General features: G+C 27.2%; 2 protein-coding genes across 4 annotated transcripts in view; one reads left to right on the top strand and one right to left on the bottom strand.

Moving 5' to 3' along the window:
* The window catches only part of Mat89Ba (nucleolar protein 6 Mat89Ba), a 31,888-nt gene extending 14,873 nt beyond the window's left edge, over nucleotides 1–17,015 (top strand). For all 3 annotated transcript variants that reach the window (XM_087157424.1, XM_087157425.1, XM_087157426.1), the window contains exons 11-23: nucleotides 831–939; nucleotides 2,544–2,663; nucleotides 2,758–2,906; nucleotides 3,568–3,802; nucleotides 5,602–5,722; nucleotides 6,986–7,140; nucleotides 8,831–8,994; nucleotides 9,109–9,261; nucleotides 11,955–12,052; nucleotides 13,949–14,160; nucleotides 15,599–15,796; nucleotides 16,260–16,361; nucleotides 16,800–17,015. In XM_087157424.1, coding sequence (XP_087013550.1) covers nucleotides 831–939; nucleotides 2,544–2,663; nucleotides 2,758–2,906; nucleotides 3,568–3,802; nucleotides 5,602–5,722; nucleotides 6,986–7,140; nucleotides 8,831–8,994; nucleotides 9,109–9,261; nucleotides 11,955–12,052; nucleotides 13,949–14,160; nucleotides 15,599–15,796; nucleotides 16,260–16,361; nucleotides 16,800–16,919 — 1,936 coding nt within the window. In that variant the 3' untranslated portion in view covers nucleotides 16,920–17,015. The remainder of the gene's footprint in view (nucleotides 1–830; nucleotides 940–2,543; nucleotides 2,664–2,757; nucleotides 2,907–3,567; nucleotides 3,803–5,601; nucleotides 5,723–6,985; nucleotides 7,141–8,830; nucleotides 8,995–9,108; nucleotides 9,262–11,954; nucleotides 12,053–13,948; nucleotides 14,161–15,598; nucleotides 15,797–16,259; nucleotides 16,362–16,799) is intronic.
* A 4,183-nt stretch (nucleotides 17,016–21,198) lies between these two features.
* Nucleotides 21,199–23,131, bottom strand: fbp (fructose-1,6-bisphosphatase). The gene has a single exon (XM_071177614.2). It carries the CDS (start codon nucleotides 22,868–22,870, stop codon nucleotides 21,854–21,856), a length of 1,017 nt encoding a protein of 338 aa, XP_071033715.2. The 5' UTR covers nucleotides 22,871–23,131; the 3' UTR covers nucleotides 21,199–21,853.
* Between the last annotated feature and the right edge of the window lie 789 nt (nucleotides 23,132–23,920).

Here is a 23,920-nt window from a genome sequence, read left to right as displayed (position 1 = left end):
AATGGAATAGTAAAGCAAAATATTTGCTACCATTTTAAATATTCGTCAAAAATCTTTCGTTCGGATAGGATAAGTTGGCATTTCTGTATTTATTAGGCTTTAACATTAATTATTATAGAGACAAAAATTATTTCCATTTTAATTGTAAATAACAGTAGATTAAATAGTTTTTTAATTATGTCCAGACTTAGAAAACCCATAGCATGAAGCTAGTGTGTTTAAAAACACCTTTTTTTTATAATAATAACAAGAAATTAAAAATGTTGAATTATCTTTTTAAAACATCCATATTACCTTATGTGTTGTTCAAAATAGAGATATGTGTTCAAATTTTAATATAAATACTAGATATATTCAAAATATTTATTAGTAAATTAGCAAAAATAAAATTTTTCCCTTCTAGCCTCTTCTCTATGTTTTTTGGCATATCAAATAAGATACTGCTTTTACTTTTATATTAATATTACAGGTTAATAGTTAACAATGATAAAATTTGATTTTACTTATTTTGTTTTTAAATCTCGATGCCCTCATTTTCAAGTGATATTTATGTAATCAGAATACATGCAATATTTGTAAAGTAATGATTTATCATCAAAGCTAATCGTAAAAGGAGGGCACATGATAGTTAGAGAAAAGTGATAAATTAAAATTTAGATTATTAAATAAAAAAGAGAGTAAAAAATAATAGTATTCTGTATCCAAACAGACTAACTACATTAATTTTGACTAAAACACTCATTCGGCAATTTTAAAGTATGCATAGCTTTTTCGAAAAAAGTCCTGATGAAAACATACAGAAAATAAAAAACTTTGTTGCATATTTTCAGTTTGAAGAATTTTAAACTAGACTCTCTACCAGATATGTGCAAAAAAATTAAGGAAGGCCTTAGGGATAGGATATTGTTGATGGATGTTTCTAAAAGTCCTTTTATATCTGTGAGTACTTTTAGTATCATTAATCTTTTTATATTTTATAACAAACTTATTTAGTTATTTCACTGCAAAGTCTTACTTAAGTTTATTTTTCTTTCTAATAAATTAAATTATTCTTTAGAATTAAATTAGAAAAGAATTATTTTATTTTTATTTTTTCAAAATTTTTAATTCTTCCAAAATAATCAATGAATCTTTGAATTTTGTTTTATAAATAAATCAAAAGCTGTTGAAAAAAATTTGTAAATTTTTTTTAAAATTTTTATTGTTTTTCTTATTTTATTTTTTCTTTATAATGATGATTTAAAAAAAATTGTCATGGACTAAAATAGGTTCCATAATAAACCTCAATTCAATATTCTGTTCATGCTTTCTTTTAAAAAATCTTTTTATAATTGACCTTGTTTTTTTTTAATCAACATTGGTTATTTGATTTTATCATTTATCATAAAAAACATCAGTGTCTGTAATATTTTAATAAAATGAAGTATAGTTCTCTATAAACCTTACTTGGCTATTCACATTAATGGAAAAACTTCATCCAACGAGAGTTAAATGAAGTAATATATTAGGTGAATTACTGAATTCAAATTAGATGCTTTGTACTGTAGCAAATTTATAATCTTCAGAATATATCTACAGTTTTTTTTTTCTTTGTTTAATGTTAAATCAAAATCACGGAATTTCAATTAATAAAAGCATTCTTTTTCTCTTTTTTTTTTTTTTGAAAAGGAAAACTTCTAAAAATAGTAAATGGAAGAAAAAATAATTTAAGCTAGAATAAATATCAAATTAAAAGCAATTTTAAATGATTATGTTAAATGTGCCTATATGAAATTAAGGAGTTAAAAGAGTTTTTTAGAATTAAGTGCATGCTAATTGAATCACCACCCATTTCATAAACACAAAAATGGAAAGAAAAATATCTGCATTCTTACTCATCTGAGAAATAAGATGGAACTAAAGGGAAAATATTGATTATGCCAAATAAGAAATTTTGATTTGGGAATAAACTGAAAATTATGTAAAATTCTACTTTTGATAGGTTTCTCTTTGTTGTATCTTCTTTCTTTTATGAGTGTAATTGATCTGTTTGATGCATGCATAAGCCAACATTAAAAAGATATACAGAATAATAAAGCAATAGACCTAAAGATTCCTACAGATCATTTTAAAATAGTTGTCACTCAACTTAACTTTGTTTTAATAATCAAAATAATTTTCAGTTATTTTCCTTGTCTATTGAAAGTTATTCCCTTAAAATTATTTTTTTCTTGCTTATAATTTTAATATGTTGTATGCATTTTGTTTGATAGGAATATTTTTATTTCTTTATCTGTTTCGGAGAGTGCAGCTCTATAATATATTTTTCTTCGTTTGTTTTGTTCCTCTTTCACCTGACGAATAAGAAGAAATATAGCATTTAAAGAGAGATTAGTGTTATTATCATCTAACTCTTTACCTATATTATCTGTTCACAGATATCAGCTAGAATATTAATATTTTAAAGTGGTAGTTATTGCTGTATGATAAAAAAAAAAATCAAGTGATATTCTAGGTATGTATTGTTTTCTAAAATAATAATAATTTTCAATTTTGTTTTACAGTGGCCTGTAACTACTTTTCCTCCTGATGTTAATAAAAACCTGGTTACTATTGGTTTTCTTTTGAACTCAGAAGTGCCTTTAAGTAATTTGGAAAAAGGTCCATTAGCAAATGACCCTAAAGTAACTACTGCATCCATCTTTTCTTTTTGGATTCTAAGTTGTTGTTTTTTTAATATTTTATAAATCTGATTTCTTATTTTATTTATTTTTGAAGGCAAAAAGTTTTCAAGAATTTTGGGGAGAGCAATCAGAATTAAGAAGATTTCAAGATGGGTCTGTAAGGGAAGCTGTTTTCTGGCCTGCAGTAACCGTTGCAGATAAAAGAGAAGTTTTTTGTACAATACTGAAAGATATTGTTGAAAGGTATGTATTATTTTCCTAAGCTGCACTGTAATTTCCTGCATATTATCTATTATTTACTGTGAAGCATTATTTGTATAGATGATTTTCATTATGTAAATTGAGGAGAGAAATCACTATACTTCGTCTGACTGGCATTTCAAACCATAGTAATAGTAATGAAATAAAACAAATGTATTGTCTAGTTACCAGATTATTGCCAAGGAAAATAGCCTTTAGAATACCTTTTGTATAAGGTTTATAATTCAATATCATCTGTCAAACAATTAATACGAATGAAAGGAAAATTATGAAAATTTCAGAGATAAGGCTTTTGTGGGCTGGAAATTGAAGAAAAGTTTAAGTTGATATGTTTTTCAACAGATCTAATACTACATGTAATTAAACACTTATTTCCTATTTAGCATCAAATGATTAATACCTTCAATTGTAAGAAAGGGCAAATAAGATATAGGAGACATTTTTAAATTAAAAACTGCTATGTCTAAATGTAGTTGCTACTGAATTTAATGTAGTAAATTTTATTTTTAATAGGAAATGTACTAGTAAAAATTAAAATCATGACAGGGAGTGCATCTGTATGTAACTTCTTATTTTTTTTAAAAAAAATTTCATGTATGTTCTTCTAAATTACAATATCTCAACAATTCTGTTCTTCTTTCAGGCATTTTAAAATACCGAAGACAGAAGTGACAATAAATGGTGTTGAAACTGAATGTGTCTTGAAATTGCCTGACATTATTTTTGCCAAAGAATTTTCTGCATACGGCACTGGTGAAGAATCTCTCACAAAATTGATGCAATCATTCAACAGCTTATCTAAAGAACTTCGGAGCTTAAAACTTCCTTTACTTATTGCATCAATACAAGGAGTATCACCTGCTTTTAGATTTACTGATGTAGGTTTTAAACTTTTTATTTTCTGTTTGTTTTACCCTACATTTTTCTAACCAAAGGTGCATGTACCAGGCCTACTTCAAATTTTGAAAATAGTTAGTCTTGAGGGGGAATTATTTAATTTTTTGTGCTTAACTTACTTTCCTTATAATTGAATTTTAGAAAGTACATATCTCAGCTTATCGCCGCTTTTTAAAGTAGAGTCATCCCAAAGTAGTAATTTTTGCTTTTGAAAGTAAGTGGTATATACACTCATGACTTAGTATTATTAATTAAGGTTATTTATTTCAGTATTGCTTACTCATTTTATTTGACACACTTTCTAAATTTTTCTTTAAAAAAATTGGGATCAAAGTTGAGGGCAAACCATTTATTATGTATTTCTGTGCCAAAAGTAAGCCATGACATTAAGAATTATTTTGTTTTCTACTTTCACACTAACTATTAGAAGATTAATACTTAGGGGTGAGTTTTGGCACAAGGATCATTTATATTTATATGAAATAAGGCTTTTCTTTATCTTGATTATTATCATCAAATTTTTGAATTTCAATGGTCAGAATTTAAAAAAACAAACATTAAATCATAGAAATTTGTGTGTCAAGAATCAGCAATGAGTATTAATGCCCTAGTAATTAGTGTGAAAATAGTAGAAAGCAAAATATGAGGATGAGAATCATTTATGGCACAAAAAAAGCGTAGCACTTTTTAAGTTAATGCCTTTTTTTTTTTTTTTTTTTTTTTTTTTTTTTTTTTTTATGTAAATACCTGGTGACCTTTAGTTTTGACATTACAAATCTTAAAGAATTTTTTTCTTTCCACTTAATTATTATTATTTGCAAAAATAAATTTTAAAAAAATCATTTACCTTTTTTAATCATTGTCTGAAAATTTCAACAAAATAAAAAAGTTGCTTTTAAAATGTATATTTAATTATGATTAATATAATTTCAAACTTTTATGAATTAATTTCATGCAAAATAAAGTTCAAATTAATATATTATTACTGTAAAACCATGATTTTTTGAACCTCTTTTAATAGAACACTTCCCTAAATCAAAATTGATTCAGGTTTTTTTTCTTCATTTTATTTATTTTTTATATGCACACAAATGGTTTATTTTATCCCCTAATAGTATGCTGCTGTAATTCAGAATCTCAAGAAAAGATTTTTTTCTTTGTGTATAACTTTTATATTCATCATTTTCGCCCTATTCCATTATAAATTTTTAACAAAAATTTCCTAGTTGTCAAAAAACTGTTAAATGAGCATTTTAGTATTTAACTTAACTTCTAAATTTCTAAATATGTTAAGTTTTCTTTTAATAATAGCAAAAAAAAAAAAAAAACTTTTTTTTTAGAGCTATTTAGGAAAATTGATTTTAAAACAATGTCACGACTAAAATCCTTATAATTTAGCTATACAAAAATCAATCAGATTGCTTGCTTTGGATAAATGAATACATATTTGATTATATTTATTATATAATATACTTTCTCTTTATTTTTTTTATGAAAGTTAGAATGCTAGTTTACAGAAAAAAATTTGTGAATTGCTAAATTTTCTTACCCTTGTATTTGAGCGTCAACCACATTTCAGCATTTAGTTAATTTTAATTATAGTATCTTTTATTTTTATATTACCTTCATATTAATATTATATATTCATTTAAAAGAAATAATAATTAAAGGTCATAAGTATTTAAAGATTGATAGATATGTTCTCACTATCATATTTAAATATTTATGAAATATATTAATTTTTTTTGCAAAACCTACATTGATGTTTCATTTTTTACAGGTATTTCCTCCTCTTTCCATAATCCATAAAGTAGATAGTTCCGTATGTTATGTCGATGGGCAAGTTATGAAACTGAAAAAAGATTTCTCTAAAGTGCCACTTTACATTCCTGCTTTAAAAGGTATTATTTCAAATTGTTTAATATTAATTTTTTATGTAGTAATTTATATTACATTTTAGGTCCTTACCCTACTCGCTGGACTCTCCAATCTCTAAATTGGTTTTGCTGTTCTCTTTTTATTGCTTTGCTAGCTCGCTTAATCAGTTCATTGGATAATTATATAATTTAGTCTCGTTGGTATATCTTGTAAGATGAAGTCATAAAACTGTGCAATTTAATTTATATTCATTTCATTGCTACTTTGCAATAACATTTGGAAATTCAGAACTCCTTAATTTTTTTTTCCTTGCACACAATTATAAATTTTAGTGTTTTGAGATGCAACAGTTTTTTTATCCCCTTTGTACAACCTAAAGTCATAAAAAAAAAACAATTGCTGTCCAATAGTTATTATAAAATGCATCTTTCTTCTCTTTTAATTATGAAGCATTAATAAAACTAAAATATAGCTCGAAATTGTTATTAAATCTAAATAAATTAAGTATAATTGAAACAAAAATAACTCTCCCACCTTATTTATGAACATCATTAAAAACTAAAATATAGCTCTAAATTATTATGAAACCTGCATAACTTAATAACATAATTAAAAAATATGTTTAACTCCAGTCTGTAACTTGAAAAAAATTGGTTATTCAACAATATGCATGCCATATAATACAGATTTCATTTATATTTATTTTATATTTTATTTATATTATTATGTATGTAGGGGAGAGTGCTGAGCTACATGGTCAATCTTGGCTATACGGTCTTACCCCACATTCCTCTATATTGTTAGTAGTACCTAAGGAACTTTAGTATGCATGTAATTAGAAATATGAGTTTAAAATATTGCTTATATTTTTGCTAAGATGTAGTTAAAAGTGTAATTAATTATAATTATGTGTATGTATATGCTATGCTTAATTTATAAATTTAAATTTTGCATTAGTATTTTTACAATTACCATAACTTATTTAACTATAGTTGTATGTTTTATTTACATTCACATTATGACTATATAATAAGTTTATTATTCTACTTTTACCCAGTTTTCTAATATCCAGTGTACTGGGAACAAATGTATCAGTCACACATGACTATTGGAATGGAGATTTGAAAAACCACATTTGCGCAATTGACAGGCAAACTGTGGCTAATGCAGCTAAAATAGTTAAACTTATCTTTTATATGTTTTTGAAAATTACTTTTACTAAACTGTAGTATTATTTTCTTGTGTTTAAAAGTCAAATGTCTATAAAATGATGTTTATTTCCGCAGCTGTTCTTCACTTTGAAGGTAGTGGGAAGTGGCCAAATGATGTAGAGGCTTTGAAGAGAGTGAAAGCTGCCTTTCAAGTAAAGATTGCTGAGCTGGCTAAATCCCAATGTTCCTTAATGGCAATTCCATTTGTTACTCATACAGATATATTTAAGGTAAGATGATTTATATTAGACTAATAATAGTATAATCTTCTTATATGATCTGCAAGTGAAAATTTTACTTGTTAATAAGATGAAATTTGAAAAATTACTGAACCATAAGGTTCAATCAGCTTGCATTAATTGGACATTCAAAAAATATCACATTTCATTGCACATCAATATGTAAACCAAAATATTTTTTTTTTTATATATATATAGGAAAAGAGAAAAAAAGCATACAAGTTAAGTCTTCAAGAAACTAATCAATAACTGTGTAAATGTTAATTAAAAATTTGTTGTAAATATTTTAACAACAAAAAATTTTCTTTCTAAAGAAGGCATTGCTGTTTGCGCTAAGCAGCATGATGGCAAATTGGGTCATGAAGGTAAAGGTCTGTAATTTTATGACCAACACCATTGTTGTGAAAATGTGGTCTTTATTGGGCAGCGATCATCGCGTTTATTTCGTTGATAAGCTTGTACCCATGGATAGTTTTCAAGCAGCTACTTAGAATTGAATATTTACTTATTTATTTATCTTATATTGTCTAAGCATACGTGCAAAGATGTATTATTATTCTGCTGTATTTGCATCTATTTTTGATTGAATTTACATTCATTTACAAGGGGGCTCCACCCCCTGCTCGCTACCGCTCACCAACCCCCGAGAATTGCTACGCAATTCTTTTTAGTATGCTTCGCAAACAAATTTTAATACATTTATATAAGGATATAAATGCGCGGCAGAGCATAAGTACGACTGTACGATTCTCCCAAATACTGATTTTCATCTATTTCTCGAAGACGATTAGCTGCCCTACTTCGATTTTCTCTTTGCGGGCATTAGTAAGCTCTCGATTATTTTGTCGATTTATTCTTCGACGCTCTTGTTCATTTTGACGATACGTGGGATCCAATCTCCGCTGTCAGCGATATTCTCGATCACGATCTGTCCTGTCAGACATTATACTGAAATTCCAAATGATTGAAATGAGTTGAATAAATAAATGTGATTTAAAATTTAACCATTTTAAGGTAAGCAAGCCTCAGTAAGCTTTATAATAGCAAACAACAAAAATGTAAACATTAAAATATATCAATCACTGGATAGGCATAAGAATGATAAGATAAGATGAGATGTAATCAGCAAAAACCCACTCAAAGTAAATCAACAAAAAGCTTTGACGCGAATGCGTTCTCTTTTCTGATTGGCTTAAAACTGCATCCTCGCTTGGATTGGCTACTTCTTTCATACTGTCACGTGATACCTTAGATTTCGTTGGCTGGTGCGACACCAACATTGGATTTTTATATATAGTTAGAAAATTATATTTTACTTTTTAAATTATTCAATTATGTGTGTGTGTGCTGTTCACTGCATATGTCAATTAACTCCATTTTTTAGAATATCTGAAATTTAAGTGTCAAAGCACTTTGTTTAATTACATTTTATTCTCATAACAATGAATTATCAATTTTAAATTCAAAAAAAATGAATGAAGTTTTTATGCTATGAAAGGAAAAGTTAAAAATGATGTATAATATTTGGTTTAATCACGTTTTCCTCGTTTTGTTCTATAGAGTTAATAATATGTGCAGTGATTGTCTTTTGTATATGTTCGAATGTGTAAGATAAATTTCCTATGTAAATATGTATTCATTTTTATTGTGAAAACATTGCAAAAAATATAATTTCTTTTAGGATGGTTTTATCTTTCGATTTGAAGTGGCTTGTCATAAAGAAATTAATTTGCTGAAACAAATTCAGTCACCAGATGGTAGCATAAAAATTAAAGACACCAAAGAATCACTGAAGTTAGAAATATCAACTAAAATTCTTCCCAAATTGAATAGCGTTCTTCATGGGTATATTTGCTTTTTCCTCTAAGATATGCCTGTTATTTTTATACTGATCAAACTTATATGATAATGATGCACTATTTTTTTTATATATATAAATCTAATTTATTTGTGTTGCAGGCTTCACCAACAACACAACAGCTATGGTACTGCTTGCCGAATTGCAAAAAGATGGATTTCCTCTCAATTGAAACATAAATTCATTGATGATCTCACAGTAGAACTCATTGTTGCGTCTCTTTACGTTCATCCTGAACCATTCACATGTCCAAAGTGAGTTGTCAACCAAAAAAATCCCCCCCCCCCAATTTGTTTAAAAAATTAAAAGAAAATTTTGAAATTTATAAACTCATGTTTTTTCAAACTAGTATATGAACTATATTTTTTGTGCTCAGAATCTAAATCTAATCTTAGTCTAAATTAACCCCCCCCCCCAATTTGTCTCAAAAATTAAAAGAAAATTTTGAAATTTATAAACTCATGTTTTTTCAAACTAGTATATGAACTATATTTTTTGTGCTCAGAATCTAAATCTAATCTTAGTCTAAATAGAAACTTAACCATTTTACCCTTTCCTGTATGGTGTAACTAGTATATCAACACCAATTCAACAACTGTTGAAACCACTTAAATTGGAAAATTAATCTATTTTAATCATTTCATAAACTTACTGTTTTTTTTTTTTTTTCAAATTCTTCTTAAAAAATCACTCCTGTCCGATTTAACTGGAACGTTTTATTCTAAGGAACACACTGAAAGAGAAATTAAGGGAATTGAAATTAAAAATCTGACAATATGTTTGAATTCAAGCACTGCAAAATTTGTTAATTGTTTTATGTGATAGTGTTTTTTATTAAGAGATATAAATGCTTAGAATTATTTATTAAAATTTATAAATCAATTTCGGTTTGAATTTCGAAAGAGGGAATTGACCTTGTTCTGTAATTGCTTTTAATTCTTCTGTAATTGCTATTTATTAAAAATAAAACGACATTGTTTGATTAATTATGATTTAGTACAAGGTAACTGTAATTATATTATTTCTTTCTAATCAGGTTAATGTATGTGTCTATTTATGTATAAAAGATATTTTGAAATTGTCAGAATATTGCAGACTACAAATTTTTATTTATTAGACGAAAGTATAGTTTGATCGTATTGAAATTTAAAATATGTAATCAAAAGATCTCAACATTAAATCTTAAATATGTAAACTTATCAATATTGTATCTGAAATTGTTTAAAATTGTTAGACTAAATTAATATTATTATTCTCTTATAAAAAATCATTTCAGTTGACTACCGGCATAAATATATATGATAAAATTTAACTCAGTGAGTAATTGCTAATTAGAAATTAAAACAATTGCTAAAATTTCTCTTCGAACTCATATTTTCAAAAATGTCTTATGATTTTTTTTTTAATTGGCGGAGGAAGAATACAACTTGCATGATTTACCAAAAATGATAGACGTTATCTAAGGGTAACTCTTCTCCTTTGTTTGTTTGATTTCGACGTAATGTTGCAGTTGGAACCGGTCTTATTTTAATCATAATCAAAGGAGTTCTTGTGATTTGAATCAAGGAATCAGATTTAAGTTCATGGGTGCCACTCTTCAGTCCCAGGGACTGAAATCAGCCTTGAGAAAAATCAATAGACTAATAAATTCTATCAATTAAATAAATATTTCTTCTTTTTTTTTCATTAGAATTTTTTTTTTTTGTCGAAATAAGAAAATATTCTATCTTAATGAAAACATATGATATGGTATTGATGTCAGGACTTTAATTTATCTTCTTTTTGTCAGCTTCACTAAATCTCATTCTTTAAAGTCTTGACAAATGGGATTGACTGAACTTTATCTACTTGTATAATTAAATTTTGTACTATTAATGAATCTAAGTCTGCTCTAGTTTGCTTCCTCCATCAAGATTATTCCCAATCAAGATTATTTTTTTAAGAAAGAAAGAAATTATAGTGCTAGAGCAAAAAATAAGTAATGGTGAAGTGAAAAACAGGGATACGAATGGTTTCAGATTGTTCAGTAATAGTTGTTATAAAATATACAAGGTTGGTTGTTATTTATGTTTTGTGTGATAAAAAAACATAAAATAAAAAATTAGAAAAAATAATAAATGATTGATTTAATATGTAGGCTAATATCAAGGAAAGGTAAATTTTGGTGTCAGTGTGCTATAAATTTCTAAAAGTTTGATAAACAACGCTAGACAGTATTATTTGGTCAAAAAATGAGTTCAGTCTTGAAATTTTTTTAGAGTGACACCCCTGTAAGTTGCATATAGATGTTAATGCATTTTTATATGACTTTCATTAAATTATTTACATTAAAATAAAACAGATATAATTTACATTAAAATAAAACAGACTGTGATTTCAAAACTAGTATATTTCGAAGAAGTCTAAAAAAGTTATTAAATCTCTTGCTTTTCCAAAAAGAAATACCATGCAAGAATTTTTTTTTACTCTAATCCTAAATTATGTAATAATTTGACAATTTAATTGATAAATATTTTCAATTTCAAAGGAACAAGAACAAAATTTTTACCTTTACTTACTCATCTTACTACAGAATATTTTTTATGCTTTTTTTTTAATTATTATTTCTTATTCATCTCTGATAATATATATTTCTTATTAAAAAAATCTCATTGTTCTTCTTATGAACTGTATCTTTTATTTATTTAAGTGTGAGAACATATGAGTATATTAACAAATTTGTCTGAGATATCTAATTTCTCTTATAAATGCTGAATGAGCCAGATCTTTTCCTTTCATTCTCATTTAATTTCAAAACATGAATGAAATTCAGCATAGGAAGCAGCTATTCTTAAATATTCAAACTCGTTTATTTATTGAAATTATTTTTAAGTCATTAGTTTTACTTTTTTAGTTAAAAGTTTTAAATTCCACTTGCTCTCTATAATAACAATAAACTATTTTGCAGCTCTCCACAGACAGCATTTATTCGTTTCTTATCATTAATAATTACTCACAACTGGACAGCAGTTCCTCTGATTGTTAATTTAAATCACGAATTAACTGGTAAGTTTTATTATTAAGAAATGGGCAAGTTTTGGGCACAGGAGCCACTGTAGTATGCTTTGAATCCTCAAAGCGATTCCTGTAAAAAGTTAACAAAACTTAATTTGTTTGAATGTTAGAGAGGGGAGATATTCCCTCTTCTTTCTTTCTGTTATTTTTTTATTAACTAGTGATTTAAAGTTTAAAACGTTTTAGAAAGTTTTTATTTGTAAAATATTAAGCAGCACTATGCTAATTTCTTTCCCTTTTTTTACTTTTTTTTAATCATCTGATAGAAAAAAATCATATAAAATATGCAATTAAAAATTAGTGAAGTGAAATAGATTCTTAAATTCCGGAAAATTATAAATTGAATTTGAATATCACTATTTTTTTTTTATTTGGACTTTATAGGTTGTTTTCCTTTAAAAAATTGTTTTGAATATTAAAAAACAAGATTTTTTTCTTATAAAAAATATTATTTCATGTTAAAACTATAAATAGAGTTATTGGTAAAGATCACATGATTGCAATTTGAACATTTGAGAAATTATGAACATGCTCCACTGGCTCCTGATCACAAAATTTACTGACTTTTGTTACTATTTGTAACACATTTTGTTTTGAAATTACTTACTAGGGGTCTTAAATTTGTCGAAGTTAATCTATGAAATTTGAGATCAACAGGCATATAGTTTAAATAGTGAGTGAAAAAATATAATCATAAATAAAATAACATACTGACAATGTGTGTTTTTTTTTTGCCATTTGATTAAAGAAGTATTGAAGTACAGGGTTATTCATAATTCCCTCTGATGTTTCGAAGCGTTATAGTAAAAAAACGAAGACGAATATGCCAAAAAAGAACATATAAAATTATTCCGAAAGTATTCAAGTTTTAATTTAGGTAGGTGCTGGTAGATGGCAGTAACATGTACCACTGAAGCCTGTTGTAGTAAACAAAAATGGCGTTTGCTGGCGGAGGGAATTATGAATAACCCCGTATATTTTAACAAAATATTGAATTTTATCTTCAAAGTGAGAGAAAAAATTTTATTCAATGTTTCCTGATTTCCTTCCATAAATTCCCCAGCTTTGTAATTTTTGCATTTTTGTGTCTATTTAATATTTGTATCCAATTAACAATTCTATAATATATGAAAGTTATATGAAGAAATATTCACTAATTTTCAGAAATATTCACTAATTTGTAATCATTTCATTAAGTTTTCCTTTTCTGCCTAATCCATCTATCATCAATTCATTTTAATCAATAATGATATTCTTATAAATGTTTTTATTAAATATGCATTTATAAATAATTATTTTTATTTAAATTGTGCAAATGTAATTTTTTTTTAAATTCTTGAATTTAAGAGGGTTAGCACTCCTTCCTGTACTGTAATTTATGCAATAAAACCATATTTAATTTTTTTTTCCTTTTCTGCTTTTAAGAAAGATTGTTGAGCAAATGAATGATTAGTTATTAATTTTTTTGTTTCATACAGATATTTTTTTGTTTTATTCTATTTATTATTTCTTTGTTTCTTACTTATATGATCTAGTGCCTATTTTCAACACTTCTTGTTATTGAAATTAACAATTATTGCAAGTATAGAATAGAAAAATTACTATAGCTTCCTATTCTTAGAAAATTTTCTTGAAGCATAGATAAAACTAAATTTAGCCTTGCATTTGAAATTCCTCTTTTTTTCTTGCAACTAATTAACATTTTTATTAATTGTTTACCTATATAATATTGTTTGTGCTTTCATTTAATGACCTTATTTATTGCTAGTTTCTGGTTAACCACCTTAGTGTAACCTTCCTTGAGAAAAGAAATTAAATTTATGAATATTGTGTAAATCTTGTTAATTTTTTTTTGTATTGTAATTTATTTATTTTTCCTATTTTTAGCTGAAGATATAGAAGAAATAAATTCAAATTTTACTTCTCAGAGATCTACTCTTCCACCCATGGTTATCATCACTCCATTTGATAAAAAAGGCAACATGTGGACAAAAAACAAGCCTCCAGCTGTCATTCTTAAAAGGATAATAATGCTTGCTGAAGCAAGCTTAAATACTTTGAAAGAAGCTTTCCTTAACTGTAAATCTTTTGACTGTAAAGTAAGTTCATTGGAATTAACAAAACTATAACAATGTAATTAAAAATACTATTGGTTGCTAGCTTTAAACTTAATCAATAGACCAAAGTTTATTTAGTGTTAATGAGAAACCGAAATCTCAGGCTTCTGGTAGTCAAGTCACTTAAAGATTCACACCTGATGCCCAATATTTTTTTTAAACATTTGGAATCTTTTTTTTTTTTCCTTTTTTTTTGCATTAAAAAATCCACAGCATTTGTATAAATAACACCCAATCAGAACATTGTTAAAGTTCACATTTCTTATTGACTCATTTGATGTTATTCAGGGAGTCCTAAAAAGTCAAGAATAATGAATAAATTTTGCTTGATGTATTTAAAAGTCTAATATTTAAAAAAAAAAAAAACTAGTTTTGACTCTTATTTATGTATTAGTGTTTTGTGATATATTTTATGTTACAGCAGTGTTTCCCAAAGTGTGGTACGCGTACCCCCAGGGGTACGGGAACAGCTTAGAGGGGGTACGCGTTCTTATGCGAAATATCTTGCACCAAACGAAAATTTCAAAAAATTTTCTTTGAAAACAAAGCTAGCCATGAAAATTTACGATTACGTATTTTTCTATTGGCTATTTTTTTGCAGAGTTAACAGTTAATAATGAGTGGTGTCACCAGCCAGATGTGATTTTTAACTTTTTTACAATTCTGTTATAGTAAAAAATACTTTAATTATTTAATTAGTGGTACACAGCGTTACGAAAAATTTAGAAAGGGTACACAAAAGTCATAAGTTTGGGAAACACTGTGTTACAGAATAAAGCATGACTGAAAAGTTTGTAAAAAAATTTTTGACACTTGGTTCAAAAATCAGCATATTCTTTGCAACTGTCTGAAACAATAAACTAGAGTTTTTAACTCCCCTTTTTGGGGATCAGCGGAAATTTAGTTTTCATTATGTTATTTGCAATTATTACATCTTATTGATTTTAAAGTATTTTCCTTGCAAATTTTTGAATAGGTTTTCTATTTTTTAAAACTTTCTGTTTTGAGTGGAAACTTTTTCCTTTTTTCTATATGTTAAAAAAGTTCAGTTCTGTAAGGGAAAGCAAAAAGAAATTTGTCTAATCATAGGTTGTTTTTTTTAACATTGAATGCATAGGAAATTTAAAGGGAACGTTTTATCTTTGAATTTCAGAAAATTTGTGAAACTAAAGTTCTAGTTAGGTTTGACTATATTTACTTATTAATATTTTAGGTGAAACTTTGTATCTTTCGCGTTTGTTTTTGTGGACACTTTTACATTTATATAGGAAAAAAGAGTAAATTTTAAATTGTTACTCATAACGCTAGGTATCTGACAAATAGTCTAATGGAATATTCTGGTGTGATTTTTATTCTTCATGTTTTCCTCTTTCTTTTATAAATAAAAATTAAAAGAAATTATCTTCTCTCTCTTCTACAGGTGCTATTTAGACCACCTTTGCATATGTTTGACGTGATAATTCATCTAAAAAGAAAAGAAATTCCTAAACTTAGTTATGCAGTTGATGTAAAAACAAATGACCCTTTCCCATTATTTGAGCCTTATCAATCTAACATCGATGAAGTCTATCCAATTGTTGAGTTTGATCCTGTGCAAAATTACCTCGAAGAACTAATTGTAAGTATTATAATTTTTCTTCAAAATGTATGAAGTTATGAAATACGTATAATTGGAAGAACTTTATGGTAAAAGTTCATATGTAAGTGATGTCACATTAAAATATGAAGTAAAGTATATTTTATTTAATGTTATTTTGCTGTCTTGAACTGTCTCCTCCCAAACATTATCTCTATTAGGCAAATTTTGCTTGGCCATTCGTCATATTTACAAAAAATCATCTGCACAAAAAAACACAAATGAAATTAAGAACAGCGCATCTTTCTTTGTTTGAATGTTTTATTTTGGCAAATTTTGCTTGGCCATTCGTCATATTTACAAAAAATCATCTGCACAAGAAAACACAAATGAAATTAAGAACAGCGCATCTTTCTTTGTTTGAATGTTTTATTTTTTTATAAAACTTTTTTTTATCAATAATGTACATAAATATTTTAAGAATACTTTCTATGCTTGATTTTAGGAAAATTTTGGTGATTTGGCTGTTTTTCTAAATGATTCATATGGAGGTGATTTCATTACTGTCAAATGGAAATCTGCTGCTTTTTATCCCGAAAATGCCAAAGTATGTATAAGTCTTTTTCTGTACAAAAGTAATGTTAGAATAAAATTCCTTAGTTAGAAATATTTTTAATTACTTATTTTTTTATTGTTTTATTTATAAAACAAAGATGTGTGTGAGCTCTTTAAAAAAAGGTGAAAATGGCATTCTGGATATCTTAAATTATTATGCTTGATATAAGATTAAGATTGGATGTTACTAAATATTATTTTAATCTGTTAAGTCTTTAAATAAAAAGCTTTTTAAAGTGTAAAGTTTTTTTTAAAAAAAAGTTTGTTTATTGTTTTGCACCAAATAAATTTTATTTTTACCTCAACTGTGTGAATTTTAAATGCTACTAAAATCAGAAACAAATTTGTGTGCCTTTATTAACTCTCATGCTCACAGTATCATTTAAAAAAAATTACTTGCTTTTTAATAATTTTTTTATATATATTTTAGACTAGCCATGGCTGCAAATTGGTTCCAAATGTAGAAGAGATCCTAGAAAACTTCAAAATCTTAGGTGAGGGACTTGTAGAAAACATAGAATGCAAAACAGAAAACTGGCAGTTACCTTAATGTGTTGCTGACTACCTGTATATATTTTATGTACAAAATATTTTTTTTTTGTTATGTCTTTTTTAATGAAATAAAAAATATATTGTTTTAAAAGAATATTTTAGCAATTCCATTATGGTATACGCAGAGATTTTATTGTGTTGCTTGGTTGTTATTAAAAAAGTTTTATATGTATATATTGAAAATTTTATATATTATATAATAGAATAAATTAACATTAAGAAATACTATAAAAGTAAGCTTGCCTCATTTTATTGAAAATTGTTTATTTTTGGAAAACAAAGTGTAATTCATTATCTTTTCAAAAAAATTTTTGGCAATATTCATTAAATATCACATTGTATATGTTTAATCGTAAAGTTAATATATTTGTTTTTTCCTAATTATTCTTATTTTGTAAATAAATATCGAATGCAAATTTTAGTTACATCAGAGTAATTCTTTTTAATTTACAGAGAGATAATTCATTCTTATCTTAATTTTTAATCCTTATTAACCTAGTTAATTTTTAATCTTAATTATACTTATTATCTAGTGATTAAAGAGTGTGATTTTCAGTCATTAAAGTATTTCTTTTTCATTTATAGAAAAAAAATTTAGTAATTCTTGGAAAAATCACTTCACGTTACTTGAAATTGTGTAAAATTATTTTTCTTTTCAAGTTCTCTATCAAATAAAAATTCACAGTTAACGGGAATTATCTGCTCAAAATAAATTGCAACAATACATTAATTATTCTTTAACCAAATTAATAAAACAAGTATTTATGGAAATTATAAATTTAAAAATTTTAATATGCTTATTAAATCACATGTTTATCCAATTTCTCAATTTGCTAATGAATGAAATTTTTCTATTGTTTTCTTCAAGAAAGCTTTTTTAAATAAATTTTCTTCTGAAATTGTATGCTTGATCTATAACAAAACTATATAAAATTAAAGAAATGAAAATGCATTTTAAAACAGAATATGAGAAAGCAATACAAGGAGATTCAAAAATAGAAGAAAACATTAAGCCTTCTTATTAGAAAACTACTAGATCAAATATGTTTGATTAAGTTTTGTAATCATTTATATAAGATACTGGAGATTAAAAATGTGATTGTAATTTTGAAACTGTAGAGCAAGTCATTTCAAAATTTGTCTTGCATAAATTAGATCAAAATTTTTAGATTACTTTCAAAAAATATTTTGGCTGTTATGAATTTTTTTTATTTTTTATCTCCTATACTTATTCACCATAATCTAAAATAAAGACGATAATTTCTTATAACCTTTGGCTTACAGCTGGTACAACAAGTAGACCAAAATGACCTGCTTCTCAATGCTAAGCATTTTACGCATAGAATTAAATGACTTAATATTCTAATGCCAAGCTTTCAACATGAACTACTTTCATGTTATCTTGTACATAAACTAACCTAACAAAAATACTAGCATTTTGATAAAATAAAAAAAATACAGTATTAACCTATTTCATCATTTTTGCCAGGGAGTTGTATACAATAACAAACTCTCAATAATTTGGTTCAAAGTTTTAAATATTCCAGTCTATTCTTAATATTTTATACATTTCTTTTTAATGTTCTCTTTGTCTCCTTATCATGAAAATTCTCTTTCTTATTCTATTTTGTTTTTTAAAAAAAACGCATCTTTCAAAGATTCACATTTAAAAAATACAAACCAAAATTAATTTCTGAAAGTTTGGGATGTCTGATTTTGAGAGATTTGAAAGATTTTTTATTTAATACAAATTGCTGCCTGTTTTCAGTTAAGAAAGTATGTGAATACGTAATTTATTCATAGAAGGTTGCTAGAGCTTTTCAGAGTTGTCAGAAATCAGAGTTATCCATTCTACAGGAATGTTTACAAGATAAGATTGTATTGTATTATCAAAAACTTTCATTTAGTGTTATTTTTGACTCTCAAAGAGGGAAAACACAGATAAATATAAAAACAGTGGAGTTCTATTGACAATTCTTTGTATACCACTGAGTCTTTAATGCAATATGTATTAGTTACAAGTGGCTGCAAAAAACCTTTTACCTAAAATAATAGTCAACTATTTAGACATAAGCATCAATAATAGTATGGCTGATTTTTACTGCCTCTAAATTAGATAAGTACCTGATTTCAATATAGTTTTAATTACAATTAATATTAATGATCATATAATACTTTCTAGACTACTGATAATGTTTTGGTAATTTATCTTTCATATATACTAGCTTACTTAGATTTAGTATGTAGTTGCTTAGTTATAAAAAAAAAACTTTTTTCCCCTTTCCTTATAAATATGTCTTAAATCTTTATTTACATCACACTAGCGCTGCAAAATGGGCTATAGGCCATTTTGTAGCTCTAGTGTTATGTAAATAAATCTAGTTTGCTCTAGTGTCAGGAAAGCATCACTGAGGATGATGATACGAAGACACTCCATTACAATTTTGATCCTCAGAATAGGGGTTGGGTTCCCCACTCTCAGTCCTGGCTGATCTATAAGTGACCACTCACCAATCACAGCCAGTGATGCTTGATTTAGTGTTCCTTACAATCAGTCCACTGTGGGTCTATAAACATTGCATTTTATAGGGTAAAAGAGTAATAATAATTATTAGTTTAGTTGCTTTAACTCCCAATTCCAGTGTACAATGTAAAAATTCTTGCACAAAACTATATTTTAAAAATTATATATTTTTTTAGCTATTTTCTATTTTTATTCTTATTTGTAACTTAAATTATTTCCATACTTTTTGTCAAACATTCAATTTTGCAAAATAGAACCATTTCTGCTAGTTTTGAAATTCAATTATCCGGTGCAAAGGTAATTTTAATCTCAGATCATTCAAAAATTTCCAATTAGTCTCTTAAGGAGGGAAATTAGAAAAATTTTTCACATAGGTATAACATAAGGCAGTTACAAACTAAACTACAGATGCTTTTACCTTTCAATCCAAAGATAATAATGTTTCCTAACTTACAGTTCTTCTTGATCAATAACTGAGTTAATTGTAGAGTGAGCAAAATAAAAAACGAACCACCCTGAATAACTTTTGATCTAATGATTGGATCTTCACGTTCAAGGACTCAAACTTAATTGCCCGTGAGGGTGACTTCAAATATGTTAAGTAATGTATACGATATTTCACAAAGAAATCAGACACAAAAAGTACTTTCTTCGAAGAAACATACCTTTTTTTTTTGATGGATTCTGATTTCTAACCCACAAAATATAGGAAGTAGCCAATCTGGGAAATATGGTCCCCATAGTTTGGTAGTAAAATTTCATTCTTTAAAATGACGAAAAAAACTCCATACCTCACAACTCAAAATTAAATAAAATGAAAAGAGAGTAATAAATATTTACTGAAAGATATATTTTGACTTGATAAATGAATTTTATAGTTATGTGCAAAAAAATTTCAAATTCGCTTAAAAAGTTCTAGAGATATGCCGAAATACGCAAAATATAAAACATTAAGGAGGTTCAAACTTTGAAATGCTCTCCTGAACAAACTATAGGAACCATATTTTCCAGATTGCTTCTGCCCTCTATATTTTGTGGGCCAGAAATTAGAGTCCGTTGAAAAAAGGATATGTTTATTCAGAGAAAGTACGTTTTGTGTCTGATTTCGTAACTCAAAATATCGTCTACATTACTTCAACCTTTAAGATTGAGTCCTGGAACATGTAAATCAAATCATTAGATCAAAAGCTATTCTGGTGGTCTTTCTTTTTATTTTGTGCATTCGAATATAAGAAATTATTTTTATACGGTAAGGTCAGATCAATGTGGATGACATGAAAGGGCAACATCATGAAAGTAATATTTCTAAAATTATCAATAACTACCAGCTTGTTCTGTTTTTAATTTCACCTTTGAAACATGTTTCTATAAAAGTAAATAATTTCATATAACCCATAATGTAAATATAAAAATTACCAACAGCAGAACATAATTGAAAAATTGCTTGATTGTGGTAAGTTTCGATTATTGTGAATCGGTCGCTAGAAAAATCATTAAGTGGAATGATACAGAGTATAGTTATTGTTCATTTTGAACAATTTAACATGATTTTGCTTACTCTAATATTGTATAGTCACAGGGAGAAATAATAAATAAATTGGAATTATTTTAACTTTATGAATTATGTCTGTGCATGCCATTTAGTTTTGTGAATATTTCGCAGTTTTGATAATTTATTATTTACTATAAAACTTTTTACCCGGTTAGAAGAATGGATATTCAGCTAATGGTATGTCAAGAAACCGAAAAAAAATAGAAATTCAGGAAATTTTTATTGGGAAATTCAAAGTAAGACATTATAGTTTTAATATCGTAAATGAACAAGTAACAGCTTAAGTGTTTTCACCCTGTAACCAAAATAGACCACTATAAATGAATGGCACAAAAACAAATACTAGAAAATTCTTTTGAATATACACACATTGAAAGAAATACAACTAAAATGACAGATTAGTTTTTAATTGAAATGATTGTTAGGAACTGTGTGTATACATTATGTCTTAAAATAGAAAAAAAATTTGATTATTCAGTTTGGCACAGTAAAATAACATTCAAACAGCAAATAATAATTTCTACTGTAAATTATTTGATGTACAATAAATGCTTAACAAAAATATCCTTTATCCGATAAAATATTTATATAAAAATATAATCCATCTTGCAATTTAAACGCTTACACATCACAGATTTCTTTTCTTTAAATATTTTAAAAATTAATAAATTAGTTAAAAGTCATGTAGAAGAAAATAATGATAATTGTTCAATACATATTTTTTTTTGATTTTCTATGTAATAAAATAAAGTTTTTTCTAAATATAAACAGTCTTGACACATAATTGTTAAATAGGAATAATTCTATGAATTAAGAACATTAATAATCAAAAATATTTTTACAATTTTTGAAAATTTTATAATTTATACTGTTTATAAAGTTCCATTACTTCTTTAACATCTTCTGGTGAACCCAAAAAGATAGGGGAACGTTGATGAATAGATTCAGGCACAATATCTAAAATAGGCATTTTACCAGTGGTGGCAATACCTCCAGCTTTTTCAATCAAATAGCCCATTGGATTGCATTCATACATTAACCTAAGCTTTCCCTTGGGTGCATCCTTTGTCGCTGGGTACATAAATATACCACCATATTTTAGAGTTCGGTGCACATCTGCCACCATTGAGCCAATATACCTTGCACCATATGGTTTTCCAGAAGCGGGACGTTTTTTACTTCTCACATACTCAGAAACAGCCGCATCCCACAGAGCTTCATAGCCTTCATTTAAACTGTAAATCTTTCCTCGGGGTTTAATCTTAATGTCTGGATCAGTTAGGATAAATTCCCCAATGGATGGATCTAACATGAAACCATTAACTGGTCCACCAAGTGACAATACAAGCATAGTAGCACTTCCATACAAGCCATAGCCTGCAGCAACAATATTGCGCCCGCTTTGCAATGCATCTTTAGGAGAGGGTGGATCATTGGAATCACGGCGGTAAATTGCAAATATAGATCCTATTGATACCAAACAATCTATGTTAGATGAACCATCCAAAGGATCAAAACAAACAATGTATTTTCCTTGTTGGGCGGTTTCAACTTCGATGACATTTTCATTTTCTTCGGATACAAGCAAGCAAGTACCATAAGATGATTTCATCATATTAATGAACAACTCATTAGCTAAAACATCTAACTTCTTTACCTCTTCACCTTGAATGTTGGTCTCCCCAGCCATGCCATATAATTGTGCAATACCAGCTTTCCTTACTGCTGTGGATATAGCTTTAATTGCTGTCATAATATTGCTCAATAATTGCGTGAGGTCCCCAGTTGCTTCGGGGACTTTACGCTGCTCCGCTAAAACATAGCGGGTAAGTGTCATACAGTCAGTATCGATACCTTGATGCGTGCTTGACATTTTTAACAAAGTATTTGAAGAATTTAAGAGTTAAACTTTTAATTTAAATCCCTTGACTCTACGACCTCTAGCAACCACGAACGTTTTGATGTTGATAAGATATCAACAAATAGTAAAATAAAAATATAAAACAAAACGAAGTAGGCGGGGTTTTACCTATCCGAGACAGTTACGAATAAGAAGGCACCAAAAGAAGATAAACAAGAAAGGTCAAGAGATATGAAAGCTAATGACACGCTCTCTCGTGACGATATTAAAAAGTCCTTAAAGAGGTTGCAATAACGAATATTTAAAATATTTATTATTAATTGTGACTACACGAATTCAACTGAAAATTAAACTGACCAGCATCCTCAGAAACTAAAAAACTGGTAGTAAAATTTCTACAAGAACATTCGGAAACCTAGAAAATACTGTTAGAGGAAAAGAATATTAAATTGGAAAGGTAAAGTAGTGAATTTTCAAATATCTGAATAGAAATTCTTTTTCAGTTCTCCATTCCAGTAAAGTAAGTGAAATTGTTGCGTTGTGTCTTTCAATGTCCGTAAGCACCAATAAAGAGGAGGGTGCAGGAGACATGTTTGTTTACTGCTGGTAGGATTCGAGCCCAGGACCTATGAAGCTGTAATAGGATGCTCAAACCATCCTGGGAAAGGATGTACCTGTAAAACTCTATCTAAGATGATTTAGGAAGCTTGCTTTAAATAGTGGCCACCGCAAGGTGTTGCAGACAAATATTTGAATGTTGCAGAAACTGAAAACTTGCTTGAACAATATTTTCTTTCAGAATCATGCAACGGTGAAGGCCTGTCCATTATGTTCGAATAGCACAATAATCCTACGCGTACTGCAAAGTCAATTTTTAAACGGCTTTTGGTTTATAAGTACATATTATCGATTAACTACCCGATTTGAATTTGATTGAAAACATAGGAGCACACTAACAAAAGTAGTGCGTGCAAGTGAAATGCAGTTCAACTGAACTACAGACACTACAAAGACTAGTTTTTTTTTCGTTTTTTTTTTCTTTTTCTTTTTTTTTCTTTTTTT

Source organism: Parasteatoda tepidariorum, chromosome 2 (genome assembly GCF_982258835.1).
Source record: "Parasteatoda tepidariorum strain Cologne lab strain chromosome 2, Ptep-v5.0, whole genome shotgun sequence".
NCBI lineage: Eukaryota > Metazoa > Arthropoda > Arachnida > Araneae > Theridiidae > Parasteatoda > Parasteatoda tepidariorum.
Note: the sequence above shows the minus strand (reverse complement) of the source record. Positions and strands in the feature narration are given on the sequence as shown.